Source organism: Mchenga conophoros, linkage group LG7 (assembly GCF_057382185.1).
Source record: "Mchenga conophoros isolate Kocher_MC1m ecotype Shallow Benthic linkage group LG7, M_conophoros_male_GT1.1, whole genome shotgun sequence".
NCBI classification, from domain to species: Eukaryota; Metazoa; Chordata; class Actinopteri; order Cichliformes; family Cichlidae; genus Mchenga; species Mchenga conophoros.
Window position 1 is genome coordinate 1,047,073 of NC_140532.1, and position 16,481 is coordinate 1,063,553.

Sequence of the window (16,481 nt, forward strand, 5' to 3'; positions counted from 1 at the left end):
ACAGATGAAGAAACACACAAAGACAATATGTATGTCCCACACACACACACACACACACACACACACACACACACACAGTATTGCCAGACAAACTTAATAAATCCATTACCCTGTAGATTCAACAGCAACAAAGAGGAATGTAGCAAATGAGATTCAGTAATGGCATACCGACACAATGCTGCGTGCACACACACACACACACAGACAAACAGATGCATATATGAGGCACAATAACACACACATATTTAACCCACATGAGAATCAGTGTAAGTAGGCCCTGCTCCAGCCTCGCAGAAAAAAAAGGATGGACAGATCCCATCAAGTGTGTGTGTGTCTGTGTGTGTGCGCCATCCCCTCATCTCCTGGGTTTTCCTCTACCACCATATTCATCTGTAGCCCTCATAAGAATAATTACACACACATACGTGCGCACACACACACGCCCGTAGCTCTTCTCTGGAAACACACAGCATTCCCAGCTCCTCTCACGCGTTGGTCAAGGTCAATAGCAAAATCCTGCCTAGAAGGCTCGCCTAAAGCCACAGATGCACTGTGTGTGTTTGTGCAGAGTGTGTGTGTGCGTCTGAATTTGTGCTCACATCATTTATGTGAATGAGTAGTGTGCGCTAGCTTTGTCTGCGAGCCAAAAGTTACATTTGGCTTCAAAATGTACGAATAAAATGTAAACGTAGTAGGACCTAATTCAGGAGGAATATTCCTGATGATATTGTTCCGACATGTTTGCACAAATATTGATAAATTCTTACTACTCTGATCTACTCATGAAATGAGAGAATTCATGGTAATACCACGCTGGCACTGTAGCTTCTCCCTTCTGATTGGCTAAAACACGGGCATGCACTCTGATGCTAGTGAAACAGGTGGTATAAAAAGTACAAAGAGAAGGTAAACAAGGCAACGAACAGCAACAGAAAGGTGAATATCTTCTCACGATGCAAAAATAACTCCTGTTTGGAACAAAGGTGGCGTGTGAGGACTTTTAAAGGGACATTAACTGCAATGAAGACGGCAGCCTGCAGGTCTGAGCGCCAGCGTCAGGCAAACGCAGAGCAGGTGTACAGCTATGTGGAGAAGCTTCAGGTAAAAGCAGGAAGTAGAGCGCTCACACGTCTCTGGGTGTGTGAGTGTGAGTCTGTGTGTGTGTGTGAGTGTGAGAGAGAGAGCATGCTAAATGAAGGCACTCGCCATCAAAAGACTGAAGCGCAGAAGTATTCTCAATGTTTGAGTCCAGCTGACTGAAGAGGAGGAAAATCAGAAAAGGATCAAATGTCTCTTCACCGAGTTCTGATGGACAGACTTCACTGACGCTCCAGTTGTCTAAGCAACCCTGTGAGGTATTATCTGCTCTCCAGTATGCTGTGCTCTCATTGGTGGTCGCTTCAGTGCCTTTGTCTCAAAGCTCAGTTTTACTTCTTTAGCACAACAGCAGTTGCCTGCAGGTGCTTTAGACTGCAGGTTAAAAACTGTACAATACACAGAGAAAACCCAACAACAACCCTTTGAGCAAGCAACAGTGGGAAGGAAAAACTCCCTCTTAACAGAAAGAACCGGGCTCAGGGAGGGGCGGGGCCATCTGCAGATCTCCAGGCCAGAACACGCTTGTCGTCCTTCAGTGGGGCTTACTACGACTCCACTGCAACTTCACTTCAAGTAAAACACAGAGGGCTGTCAACTCCTGAAGCACCGCGAAGAACAGATTTAATATGTTCGGTCTGTTTGTCCAAGTTTGAATCAGGTTCATTTCTATACGGCCAAATCACACCAACAGCTGCTGCAAGGTGCTTCGTACAGGAAGTACTGCACTGTGTTATACATCGCCACGTTACCACGCAGGTCTGTGGGAATAATGAGCCAAACGTTCAAAGTTATCTGATGTTTGATTCAGATGCAGGACCCCGGAGTGAACTCACTCCTGAGCTGAGCACGTTCCAGCAGTAAAGCTGGAAACTTTGGGAAAAATGGGATTTGTTTGGCTCCTTAGCAAAGAAGAACCATTCATGCATCAGCAGCCACAGCACGCATGCAGCACAGTCATGGATAAACCTGCTCTGTGTGTGTGTGTGAGTCACAAATAGACAACAGCAGCAGACCCATGTTACAGTTTCACTACGGTTCACTGTCGCTATGTTAGATCGTTAGCAATGCAGCAGTGAACCGCTTCGACTCTCTACGTTGGAAGTCCGACTTGAGGGAGAATTCCAGGTGAAAATTCCAACTTCAGATGGCTGTACCATGAGCCAAATGGTTATATTATATTAAACAGCTATATTATATTTATTGGCCATGTATATGCACAGACACATACAAGGAATGTATATCTCAACAATGTAAGCAACACAATTCACCCACACACACACACACGCGTGTGGATATACACAGCTGCGCATGCATACACAAGCTGTGTAAACCAACCATAAATAACCAATCAAACGATTTAATCTCTATTTCAAGTGGCTAGACCGTTGCTGAAGGATGTGCTAATTAACAATCACAGAATTTTCCTTCAACTTTTTGGTTTCCAAACAATTTAAAAAGCTGCTGTGTCTTTATTCATAGCACAGCCCTTTTATGTGTTTATATGTATGTTTGTTGGAAATTGCTTGAATGTGCTCGACTAGACCAAAGTGACCTTTACCCACCAAATTCTACTCAGTTTATCCTTCAGCCCTCTTCGGTTCCACATATGAAGAGATTTCCTTCAGATTTACAGCAGCTTGACAGCATACTGCCTCACCATTATTAAGGAAACAAACCGGTGTGGCACTAATGCAGTCAGACACAAACAGAGACAGAGCATCATCCAGATACACTTCTCAAAACCCAGAATCAGTACTGACGACCAAAAACATTTGACCTCGAGTCAATCTGCTGAATATTCTCATATAACATCAGTAAAACTAAAATAAACAGCTGTGTGACAAATAGCAGTATATTCTTCTTCTTAGTTGGAAATGTGATGAAAGAAAATGTGATTAAATCCGTTTTCAGATAAAGCGAGGGAGACGTGAAAAAATCTCAAGTACATCTGCACCTGTAATCTAAATACACCTGAAGATGTATTTATATGCTGCATATTTACATTTTGCATATTGTAATTATTGTTTTGACACCTCGACCGACAGCATTAATCACAAACACACATATTACTTCTTTTAGTAAATTACAACAGTAAATTTCACCTGTGAGGAAAAAGGAAAAAAGTATCATCTCTCCTTCTCTTTATTAATAATCCAGGACAAAAAAAAAAGCATCGGGCCGATTTAATGTTCTGATTGTGCTGACTCTGCGATAACGGTCCTCTGCAGCTCGCAGCAGCCACACAGACGCTGAGGTCACGATCACACGCAGAGGTTAAAGCCAAGCACAGTCCGCCTGTTCCTCTGGGCTCGACACACGTGCTCCAAAGGTTTGTGACCCCTGACCTTTACAGCCCTGGGGTCAATAGTTCAGGGAGTCAGGCAGTGTGTGTGTGTGTGTGTGTGTGTGTGTGAACTGCCACATATAAGAAGAGAGAGAACTCGCAGAAGCTCATCGTTAAGACAACAATCAGTCCAATTTTACAGGTGAGAGTGTCGCTCATGTCACTCAGGTGTGTCGTTCTCCACGACGGGACTCAGCCGGATGAGATGGGAGTCGACGGTGCTCCGTTCCTGGGGCCGAGCACAACTATGCATTTCCACAGCAGCCATAATTTTTCCTGCAATCATGACCCTGGGCGTGCACACACGACTGTTTCTTAACCTCCTAAGACCCGAACTCTTCCACGACATGCATTTTTAATTTCTCTTTGATATTTGGGCTGATTGGGACCCGATGAATGTAAAAACAAAGAATCACCAGATTTTATTTTTTTTACCCAATTTTTGTTTCTAAGAAAAATGAGAGCAACGTATGAGGATATTCGTTTTAAATTTTGATGAAACAGAGACAGTATAACGTCCTCGTGAGTGGATATCAGGCCCCTGTAGAGCAAAGTTTAGTATTTTGGTCTAGACAACCCAAAATGTGATGTCCACATATGTGGACGCAGGTCCTAGGAGGTTAATTAAGACTAGTTTTATTTTTCCAAGTCAGCTAACATGTTTTGGTCTTGTGCTCTTATTTCACATTATCATGATTATAAGGAAAAGCTATGAAACTGGGCACATGAACTCATATATATCAGAGCCTAATGTTCCTGTGAATGTATGACATCATGCCAGTGTGATGATAACAGGAACACTAAAACTGCATACAGTACATCCTACTGTAAACGTTCACATCACACTCTGTGAGGACCGACTCGTTTCTGAGGCCTCAGATGACAATTCAAGGAAGTGAATCTTTATTTCTGGTCACCAAACGAGGCAGACCTTACGATAAGTCTGAGTTTAACACAGAAACACAGAAAGAAATTAAGCCAAATGCATTGGGTGAATTTGGCACATTAGCATAGCAACATGACTGACTAACGTCATGAACAATAAAAATATTGTTGTTGGTTTTTTTAAGTCAATGTCCTACATAGACTTAAAGTCCTACATTATTGAAACAGATACAGCAACGCGTCTGATTTTGTTGAAACACTCACAGTTGGTGGCTGCCTCGTCATTGTTGTCTGTTAACATCCAGCCGCTCGCTGGGAAAGAAGAAGTGCATTTACTCATAATGCCTGTTCAGGTGCACAGCAGGCTTCAGGTAAAGTCCTTTTAGATCAATCTGCAACCCTCAACTGAAAATCCATCGTTCTATTCGCAGGCAGGAAGCTGTGAAAGCTTCAGTTATACATGTGTCAGGATTTTGTAGCTCACCTGCTCACACAGGTGGGACTTGTGATAAATAATTTAGTTATTAAGCATGTAAACATGGCTCTTTGTGTTTATTCTTTCACGGAGGTGGGTAGTAACGATTGCACGATTTAACGACGCTAGAGTTCCACGCACATGCAAACAGCTCGTCTCTACTGCTTTAACTGTTAAAACAGAGGCAATACTGCGGCTGACAGGGTTTATTATGTCAAACAGCAGCTTGTTTAGTTTAAACAGTCTGCATTAAGCTGAGCAAACACTGTGCGATTTTTTCTGTCGCATTATTCAGCTCCTGCTCAAACTGTACAAATCGCAGGGGTTAGAAGTTCATAGGTCACGATGCAGGTCTCACACGATACGGCCTGATGCTCTGATGCGACCTGAGTGCTCACAGAAAGAACCTTGAGAGCAAACTGCTGCTGAAGCTGAACCATCACCTCACTGAGTGAAGAAAGGGCACATTTTTGCTAAACATGCAGAAACAGATGCACACCCATACAACTTATGGTAAACTGAGCTGCCTTGTGTGAACATATGTTGAAGATGCCTCGTTCTGTTTTCTCTGAGGCTGCTGTGCCATTTGGAGCAAACATGAATATAAAGTTCACAGCATATCTAGTCACTGGAAATTGTTTGCACTGTTTATATATTTATATTATTTACTACAGGTATTGGTGAAAAAAGCTTTATGTTGTGAAAATCTGAAACCTGGAAATTAGAATTGTTGTGCCTTATTTTGTTGTTTTTACATATATTCCTGTTGAAAATACTAAAATTTGTATATTTATTTATTTTTGTTTGTCTGATAACATTTATTTATAAAATACATCGGACATTTCAAACAGTTACTCGTTACTTGAGTAGTCTTTTCACCAAGTACTTTTTTACTCTTACTTGAGTAACTTTTTGGAAGACTACTTTTCACTTATACTTGAGTAATAATATTTTAAAGTAATGCTACTCTTACTTGAGTACAATTTCTGGATACTCGACCCACCTCTGTTCTTTCAGCACTGCTCACAGGTTCAAATATTGCCGGCCTCCAAAAACACCGATTAGTGCATGTTCACACATAAGTGCATGTTTGTGTTTAATGGGAGCAGGGTGGCAGATGAGCTGGATGAGGCTGAAGATCACTCAAACCCACGGACACTAGAGCCTCCGGGGTAACTCGAGACTACACGCGCGCACGCACGTCAGAGTCTTCCACTGTACTCGATAGAAATGTGCGATACGTGGAAGTCGATGATACATTTAAAAAGGGGGAGCGGAGAGGAGCAGCAGACCGTGACACTTCAGACATACGGCAGGGCCGAGGAGAGACGAGGGGATGAATGAGAGAAACGGAGAGATGCAGAAACAGAGGCACAGGGAGATATATCCAGCTGTTTGTCCATCCTCGCTTTGCTGTAATGAGCCCATGTTTGGCTCTATGGAGCATTGCCAACGCCTCATCAAACTTCTCCAAACTCTAACAAGCCAAACTGCTATTTAGATTTACCTCCTACGGACGCTGAACCGAACCCAAACAACTAAGCACATAACAGCGTGACGCTCCCTTAAATGGACACTTTGACATTTTGAATTTTAGCTGTTTATTTTTCTTTAAACAGACACTTGTCAGCATGTGGGGGAACGTTTTTGCTTTTAAGTTTTCATAAAATGGCTCGGCAGCATTGTTAGCTTCGCTGAGCATATCTTCCACTTGCCGCCTGCTGTGCCCTTTGGCTGAAATGAGGGAAAGCTTCTAAGTCATTTAGAGATTCACCTGGTGAAGAAGCAAATGCGCACACACATAACCGTGCTCTTATTACAGCCAGGAAGCCACCGGCCTCTACTTTTAAACCCAAAAACCACATTTTCCTCTGGGAAAGGCCATTAGAGTTTGTGTCTGACAGCTGCCCCTGCGCTTCACAAACAGCGACGCTCGGCCAAACTGAGAAAAACTCAAAAAGAGCAGCAACAAACACCCAGAAGCTAAAATGCACTCTTTCAGTATGAACGCTGATAACTCAGAGCTTTACCTGCTCATCCGATATTATTCAAGACAAAACATTTCTCAGCAATACTAAAAATTCATTTTAGTTTAAAAGATTATTTGAAGTGTTGAATTAAAAAACTAAATCTGCGTTAAGCCAGAAGCCATCATCCACGCCATAAAGCTAGCTATCCTCATCCCTGAGATCTAAAAAAATAAAAACTTGTCCCGTTCTTCTTTCTCTTTACGACAGCGGCCCCCAACCCCCGGGCCACGGACCGGTACTGGGCCGTGAGAGTTGAGGCTCAGGTGTGAAATTTATCGTTTTCAGGGTTTTATCGAACCCCATGTTGTAGTTGTGTGTCTTATTTTGAAAGAACTATTTACACGTCACCATAGCGACCATAGAGCATTAAGGGGAAGAGAGGAGGATGTTACTCTCAATGTTGTTGGCGCATTTCAGGAGGACACTGCTAATAAAGTTACACAATTACACAGTGAATTCAGTGAGTTTGATATTATATTTACTAAATCCCACAGTTTTTGTCTCGGTCGGATCATTTTATTTTGTTGTATTTATCCGTCACACCTTAACCTCCTAGGCCCTTTTGCTCTACAAGGGCCTGATATCCACTTACAAGTAGGGATGGGTATCGTTTAGGTTTTATCCGATACCAGTACGAAACCGGTACTTTTGAAACGGTGCCGGTGCTTAAAGAATGGAGAACACACACTTTGTCCAAAAACCTCTCATGTTCAGCCGTTTTTTTGTAAAAAGATAACAATGTTAGCCTTTTCTGCAGCTATAGAGCATATATGGCATCACTCTATCAAACAAGAGGACAGCCGCATGTAACTACGACGGTGTTTGCTAGTTCACCTTACATGCATTAATGTAATAACGTGGTTAGCCTACTCAACGTAAATTACACACGAACAACATTAAGCTACTCACGCAGAGAAGAACGGCTGCTGCTGCATCATCATCCTCATCATTCCTGCTACACTGGCAGGGCTAGGGGCCAGGACTCTCCTCTTTGGGTTCTTGGGGGATGTTGCTAACTCCGGGTCCGATAACAGGCACCACACCCGCAGTAGATGTGCTCGGTGTGAGGTCTCGCAGCAAGCTATCAAATACGGTGCATTTCTCGGCTTTAAAAAAACGCTATGCGTCGCCAGGTGTTTCATCAGATTTGAGGTGTTACCTCCTTTGACAGTATCACAGTATCAGCTTAAAGCACTTGTTGCTGCTGAGTTTGCATCTTTTGCTGTGAAGTACAGCCAGACTTTGACCGCTTCACCTTGGGCATTTTTAATCTGTAGCTCTGCTCTAAAAGAACGTACGTACCTGGACCCGCCTACTACACTCGCAAAGATAAAATGATTGGCTAGAATCCAAAGTGTGTGACATCTCAGGGAAAAAAAATGCACCAAAATAAAGCACCGAAATGTGCGCTGTTTTTCGGTCTGATTACTACCGTTTATGTCAGAACCATGGCATGGCACCGGACACCGGTACCCTTCCCTACTTACGAGGACATTATACTGCTACAGTTCTACCAAAATTTTAGACAAATATCCTCATATGTGGCTCTTATTTTTCTTAAAAACAAAAATAATGTAAAAATAAATAAATAAATAAAAATCTGGTAATTCTTTGTTTTTAAATTCATCGGGCCCCAATATGCCCCAATATCAAAGAGAAATTAGAAATGCATGCCGTGGAAGAGTTTGGGTCTTGGGAGGTTAAAGGCCGATCCGTGAAAATATTGTCTGACATTGAACCGGTCCGTGGCCCAAAAAAGGTTGGGGACCGCTGCAAACTCAAGCGACACGCTTTACGACAGGACCTCAGAAAAAACAGTCAGAGACCAGATTTGGGCATCGACACGTCAAATCTGGTGTTCAAACTTATTTTTGAAAATATGTCTTTGAGGCTTTTAAGGTAAAATACCCCAAAAATACACAAAAGCCAAACACGATGGGATTCAGAGGAGGCACCTGGGAATTCAACTGCCAACCCAACAACAGATCATATATAACTACTATCCCTTTCAGATAAATTTGGATCGTTTGTTTTGATGGGAAAACCTTGAATAATTGTTTTATTTGAAAAGCTGAATAATATTTAAACACTCATTACACTCTCAACAGTCAAAGCAGCTAATTCAGCTAAGTCTGATACCTGACCTTGTCCTTACTACAGTCCAGGACATGTTTAGTGTTGGGCTGGGCAGATGTGAAAGCCTGTGTCCATAAAACCATAATTGTCTGCATGCTAACCTTTGGTGTGAGGAACAAGCTTTAAAAAAGGGCCTGGGTCACATCTTTGAAGGTTATGGTGGCTTTTTATTGTTTTATTGTTTGCCTGACCTACTTCCCTCAAGTATAAATAATAATAAACTTTACTGCCGAGTAACACTGTGTAACAGACCTATCTGAAGTTCAACAGCAGCTTGTGTTGCATCATAATACTACCCATATTTAAGCCTTGTGTACTATTTCTACCCAAAGTCAGCGCGCTAACTAAGCTCCGCTGTCACTAAGTGAGAGGGGATAAAGTGTCAGGACCCCAAAAGCATGTGTGATCCTCTTAACCATCAATCAGTGCTACACTCAACAACAACCACAGGCCAGTAAACACGGCCAGGTTCTCGATCAACATCATCCCTCCTACATCAGTGTCACCAAAATGTTATTACCGAACCGATTTTATGTGCTACACAGCGCTCAAAAAATCTGCCAAAAACTGTTTCAGTACGACTTTGCTGAGCTACGAAGCCGCACCGCTTGATGGATTGTCGGAGCATTACGGCTATCGTAGGCGGAGCCTCGCGGAGTGATACGTACTGTGCTTCAACATAGTATTACCGTATTGTGTGTGTATAACCTCTTTTTAAGTTGTGTGGATATTATACATGGTTATGCTGAGGATATGTCGGCCAGTTTCCACTGGAAATGCCTTTTGGTTAAACTGTCAGCGAGGAATTTGCATTGCACTAATAAAGTTGTGGAGTTGTAAAGTATTTTTTAATTATATCGTCAGTTATATCGTTATCGCAAATTTTCAAATATATATATATATATCGTGATAAATTATTTTGCCATACTGCCCTGCCCTTGTGTCCACTCCAGGTCAGGAAGAAGCTGCTGCTCCGAGTGGAGGAGTTTGGGTGGGAGTTTAGTCCAGAAGGGGAAGGACTGGGGCAGCGATGCTGAAGAGAGAGCTGTATCATGGAAGGACAGGCCCCTGCACGGTATGTACCACCGGCAGATAGAGGAAGTGGCTGATATCCAGAAATCCTACCAGTGGCTGGACAAAGCTGGACTGAAAGACAGCACAGAGGCACTAATCATGGCAGCACAAGAACAAGCTCTGAGCACAAGATCCATAGAGGCTGGGGTCTATCACACCAGGCAAGACCCCAGGTGCAGGCTGTGTAAAGATGCCCCAGAGACAATCCAGCACATAACAGCAGGGTGCAAGATGCTAGCAGGCAAGGCATACATGGAACGCCATAACCAAGTGGCCGGCATAGTGTACAGGAACATCTGTGCCGAGTATAACCTGGAAGTCCCGAGGTCAAAATGGGAGATGCCCCCAAGGGTGGTGGAGAATGACCGAGCTAAGATCCTGTGGGACTTCCAGATACAGACGGACAAAATGGTGGTGGCTAACCAACCGGACATAGTGGTGGTAGACAAACAGAAGAAGACGGCCGTAGTGATCGATGTAGCGGTTCAAATGACAGCAATATCAGGAAGAAGGAACACGAGAAGCTGGAGAAATACCAAGGGCTCAGAGAAGAGCTCGAGAGGATGTGGAGGGTGAAGGTAACGGTGGTCCCCGTGGTAATCGGAGCACTAGGTGCGGTGACTCCCAAGCTAGGCGAGTGGCTCCAGCAGATCCCGGGAACAACATCGGAGATCTCTGTCCAGAAGAGCGCAGTCCTGGGAACAGCTAAGATACTGCGCAGGACCCTCAAGCTCCCAGGCCTCTGGTAGAGGACCCGAGCTTGAAGGATAAACCGCCCGCAGGGGGCGTGCTGGGTGTTTTTATATATATATATATATATATATATATATATATACATACATACATCACCACCAATCACGGTGGGCTGCCTGGACCAAAACATGCCTGTTTTTTTTTTTTGTCCCAGTCAGATCTGGATGCAGCCAATAATAAGAATGCTCATTTAGCTGCATTTAGCCATTAAGATGTCTTCTGATCAGAATATTATACATGCGATTATTTAACAGCCTGTGTGTGATGTTCCGTTTACACACAGTATGCTAGCGATCACATGTTAGTAAACATGGCAGTCACACAATCATGTCAGTTGTTGCTCGTCCATTGGAGCTGTGATTTCTGAATCACACATCCACACAAACAGAAACCCAACTCTGGTCAAACATCTCTCGTACCTTACACCATCCATTTCTTTCCTAAATAACTTAAATAATCTCTCGTCTGTGAGTGGCTGTGTGCAGGTAAACCCATCTGGTTACATTAATGTGTAATGTTTGTGTTGCCTGGCAACAGCAGGAAAGAAAAACCCAAATATCAGAGCTGAGACGTTATCTCACTAATGTAATTGCATTGAATAACAGATCCAATTCCACTAATGGGGAAGGTGACTCTTACTCACAGTGACTAAAAATAGGACGCCTGGTGTCCCCAGGTTCCAGTAAAGTCAGGGGTGATGGCTGATTTTAAATGAAAACGAACGTTTTAATAAATCTTGAGGAGCCTTTTCAGCGAGTTGCTCTGGGGCACAAATACGACAGGATTGCAAATATGAACCAAATTTACGTCACCAGGTATGTCACATGTGGAGATAGCGGTGCAAACCTTTTTTTCCTCTGATCATCATTCCTTTTTTTAGAAATTGTCAACAAGTTGCCAGCTTAGCTCGACCAGAGGCAATTAAAATGCTCAGTGAAGTGAGACGCAGGGCAGATGGTCAGGCAAAAAGTGGCACAAGCCAGCTTGATGCACAACTGGTAACACAGGTTGTCTTTGCTTAGGTCTGAGCCCCAGCGTGCCCACCCTCGTGCCAAAAGCAACGCATGTCCGCTGATGAAATAGCTCAATTTATCTTGTGCCTTAAATTGTTGCCATCTATTTCACCAATCAATAAACCGCAAAATGTGGAAGTGTTGAGGAGGCTCAACATCCCACTGTGAAAACCTGGATTTAATTATTTCCATAAGACACATTTACCTACAATGAGCTACGTATTGACTGATGTTTTTTTTAATGAAAGAAACAAATGCAGGAGGAGGGAAAATATTCAGGAAAACCACATCATACAAGAGCTGATGTCACAGGAGCTACACCTTGTTGTGATGGAGGTGTTGCCTGTCCCAACAGCGGTACTGGGAGTTTCTCCCACAGGGTTCAGACTGCTCCTTGGTTTTATCCTGCCAGGCAGTTTTTTTCCAGGTGCCTAATCAGACTTACCCGTCCTGGAAGACATAAGGTGAATTTAACCTCCTAGGACCTGCGTCCACATATGTGGACATCACAATTTGGGTTATTTAGACCAAAATAGTCAATTTTGCTCTACAAGGGCCTGATATCCACTTAGGAGGACATTATAGTGCTACTGTTCTATCGAAATTTTAAACGAATATCCTCATATGTGGATCTCATTTTTATTAGAAACAAAAATCAGGTAAAAAAAATAAAAAAAATCTGGTAATTCTTTGTTTTTACATTCATCAGGTCCCAATCAGCCCAAATATCAAAGAGAAATTAAAAATGCTGCTGTGGAAGCGTTCAGGTCTGAGGAGGTTAAACTAGCGGGCAACAAAGAAAGCCAGCCACACTCTGGGCCGAGGACTAGACTGGAGGATTACTCCTGCAGACTCTGTCACACATCGATTTTGAACTGAACACCTGAAGGCAACAACTTCACTAGACTGTAAAAACTACTCATTAATCCTGTGGCAGCGTCAGGGACCAAGCAGTAAAGCATAAAGGACACAGGTGGTTTTAATTCAAAAAGGGGTTTTATTGACCCAAAAATATGAAAACATATTTAACAAAGCCAAAACTCAAACAGGCAGACCAATAAAAGAGGTCAACTCAATAGACTAAACTCAAGATAATAATTAACAAAACCTCAAACAAACATATGATAAACTGACCTCCTGAAATGACACACAGGGGAACTTAAATACTGGTCTAGCTAAACCAAATGACACACACGGGGGAAAACAAGCTGGCTGCCATATAACCAACTAATACAAAACAATGAAACAAACATGAAACACCCCCCAGGCAATGAAGCATGTGGTGCAATCCAATTAGGCTGTCAGTGGTACTTCAGGTCTCCCAGCCCTTTGCCACACCTTTTGCCAGACAGGAGGAGACACCAACCCCCAGGTAACTCAAACAAAGAAAGATGTATTAATATAACATAAAACAGAACTTTGACCTTGCAAGGTTAATATGTGTGCACGCCATATAAACATTGGAAGGTGTGATGGAAAAATAAATACATTTAATAAAGAAACAATATTGAACAATAAGTAGAATATTTTAAAGTAGTGACTGTAAATTAAACTAAAGTGAATCAACGGGTGGTGAGGTGTGGAGCTTACCATGTGTGGCATGCCATCACAGGCAGGAAGGGCTTCGTCCCCACGACTGTGCCGTATCACACTGTCCACAGCACACGGGCATACATATGGTACAAAAACATATCACGATGTCATTGCTATACCATCGCCATGCTTTCCTGTTTCCACAGCAAGGAGACGAGCCCTGCATGGCCTCAGCCTCTGATGAAGATTTCATACGTAGTAAGGGAGCTACTTCAATAACAGAGCCCAGTACTTTTGCTCCAGTTACAGGCCATGTGTAACCGAAGCAGTGCTCAGCTGTACTCCATGTGACAGGAAGAGCAAACTGTGGAGCGACTGATGCAGTTATATGATTGAAAAGCAGGGCTTTAAAAGGCCAAGTTACTTTAGTCACTGTAAAATTAATGTGTTAAGCAATTCTTCTACATGGTTTATTGACAGGTTTTAGGGACAGCACTACCTGGGCTGCTTCTGTTCGACCTATGCTGTGTTACTCCTATTGCCATGACAGGAGTTCATCGAAAAAGGAGGATGAAGAACGCCTATCGTTTACGTACCCTGATAAAGGCTGCACCCGTTCAGTGGCTTTTTCTATATCATCACAAATCATTATCACAAATGTTCTTGAAAGGCTACATCGCCCTCCCTTACTCCGCCCTGATAGCTGACTGTAAGGTTTCTGGAGCCCTTTTAACACAAGTACTTTAGAAGAGTTGGAGAAAGAGCTGTGAGTACAGCGGCTTCGTCCCCCTCCTGTTTAAACATGACGCCTATTAGAAACACGTTTGCTTAAAGGGAGGGTAAAGGAGCAAAAGTGCTGAAGTGAATTAAATGATTAAGTATAAGATAAGTCCCCTTTGATTCAGGCCAAAACATGACGCCGTGTTGACGATGGTTACGCCTTTTAGCGCGTCCATCCAGGTGTCAGCTCGTCCCTTCTTCTAAAATATTTTTCACCTTTAGCAAAACAGAAAAACACAGAATGGGTTTGAAGGCCTGCATCACCACTCGGGCTGCACAATGTGTAATGTTGATAATACGTTTTTTCATCACAATCCCCTGATTTTAGTGACAAAACTGTTTTGCTGTCACACAAACATAGCCCTACGTTTTCCATGTAGTGGGACACACCTGCTGATGCACAGATCTCTGCAGTAAAATAAATCAGTGCTCTACAAATAATGAATTTATCCATCTACTAAAAGCAGGAGATAAAGTTTTGCACCCCACTCATTGTACCTGCATGATGCATGTGACCAAGTAGGAACGTTTGACGGCCTTCTCTTTTTCCCAGTGTTTTGTGTACAGTGAAGTATCCCCACTCCTGTGTCCATTTTCCAGAAGTCTTCATCCCTCACCGTGTTTGCTGGACACTTATCGTTGGCCAGAGGGAATGCAGCTGCTTTGGTGATTTCAGTGCATCTGTGTGAGCTGGATGGACGTGCTGACGAGCTGCACTGGCTGATGTTGGACTTTTCACATTAGCGTTTTTCTTGGCTTTAATGCATTTGTTGTACTGCAGTCAGTGGTGTGTAACTTAGTCGTGTTGCTTTGCAGACCCACAGCAATCTTTGCACATTATTTCATCTTGGTTGGTCACTTCCCATAAATCCAAAGTATTTCCAAACAACGGATGGCGATCTGCTTCGAGTTCCAAGTTCTTCTCCTTTAGCTGTGATTTTTGTTTCGATGCTCTGTTGTGTATCCGTCTTATCTAGTCGCCATTCAGGAAACTTTAAGCTTTCATTGGCACACGTCATTCGATCATGTTCGTTTAGTTGTGGGAAGCCTAAATGGTGACTGATTGTCCTAAAACTACCAGAATTGCCCTAGAGCTGGGAAATTGGGATTGTTTGATCACTCTTCACTTACATGTACAAGCTTGTAATCATGGGGCAAGAAATGCTGTGAGACAGACGGGAGGTCGGTCACTGACACCCACCTATCCGTGCAGGACATTTCACTTTGAAAGCATGGATAGGAACATACTCCCTGAGTGGGCCTTCAGTAAGAAAAAGTCTGAGGTTTGTTAACATGCATAAATGTCTGAGCGGAACAGCGTGTGCACGAGCTTAACAGAGGCCTGAGACAGAGGTACTTCAACCATGCGAGCATGGTGGGGGGTCAGTCAGCTGAAACTTGTGCCCCCCCCCCCCCCCACCTTTAGACATTAGGCCTTCACAGTACGTTAATGCAATAATTCACTGTCTGCTGCACAGTCTTTGTAGTAATTAGTCGTTAATTACATATCGCTGTTAAGTTTGTTAACGGGACTGCCATCAAAATAGTGACCCTCACCACCATCATCATCATCCCCGCGTCTGTCAGCTCTGATGTCGCACTGTGGGCTGTTAGGCCTCCGCTGATGCACACAGACAGTAAGTCACACCAGCACTAACACCACCGAGGACGATAACGACGCTTTTACCTGGCGAGTACAGCCGTGCTAGCTGTCGGGCCCCGGCGTGCTGCGGTCCCCAGCGAGGCGCCGCGCTGCGTGCAGCCGCCCCATGCTCGTTGCCGTTCGGATCCTCCTCCGCCATGGACCGGTGCCTGATGTCGGTCTCGGAGAGTAGCGACGCCGCCATGACTCTCCCCGCTTTGGGCTTTCAGCTACAAGACATCCACCGTGGAGCTGTCCCGGGCGATAGTGTCACGGCCTCCGGCTGTCGCGGCGACCGAGCGGAGGAGGTAGGCTCAACCAATTGATGCTAGCTGGGATGTTACCGGAGCAGCCTCGTGCCACCCGGAAATACACACACGGACCTATTTCACGGGGCTGTACCCGCCACTGCTGTGAATGTGCACCAAACGACAACCGGACGGTTAAATGTACCGCGGTTTAGTTCCAAGTGTTCTGCTAAACAAACTTTATTTGTGCCTCCGCTGAAAAAAACAACAGGTCCTCAGAGTTCACCGAGCTGTCGTCAGCGTTAGGGACCGTCTGCGTTTGGCAGCGACGTCACAAAGTGAAAGTACGATCCGAGTACCTGCAGGTGCACAGGAGACTGTAGATCATGTATCTTTAAATATCCATACACACGTTTCTAATTGTTTTAACTGGTGTTGTAGCACTAATGATGGCGCAGTGGTTGTAAGGG

At 43.8% G+C, this 16,481-nt stretch overlaps 1 protein-coding gene across 1 annotated transcript in view; it reads right to left on the reverse strand.

Annotated features, from left to right (window-relative positions):
• Window positions 1-16,481, reverse strand: part of peds1a (plasmanylethanolamine desaturase 1a) — a 59,173-nt gene extending 42,692 nt beyond the window's left edge. Inside the window, exon 1 of the mRNA XM_085281409.1 lies at window positions 15,809-16,481. Within this exon, the coding sequence (XP_085137535.1) occupies window positions 15,809-15,968 (160 nt within the window). The 5' untranslated portion in view covers window positions 15,969-16,481. The remainder of the gene's footprint in view (window positions 1-15,808) is intronic.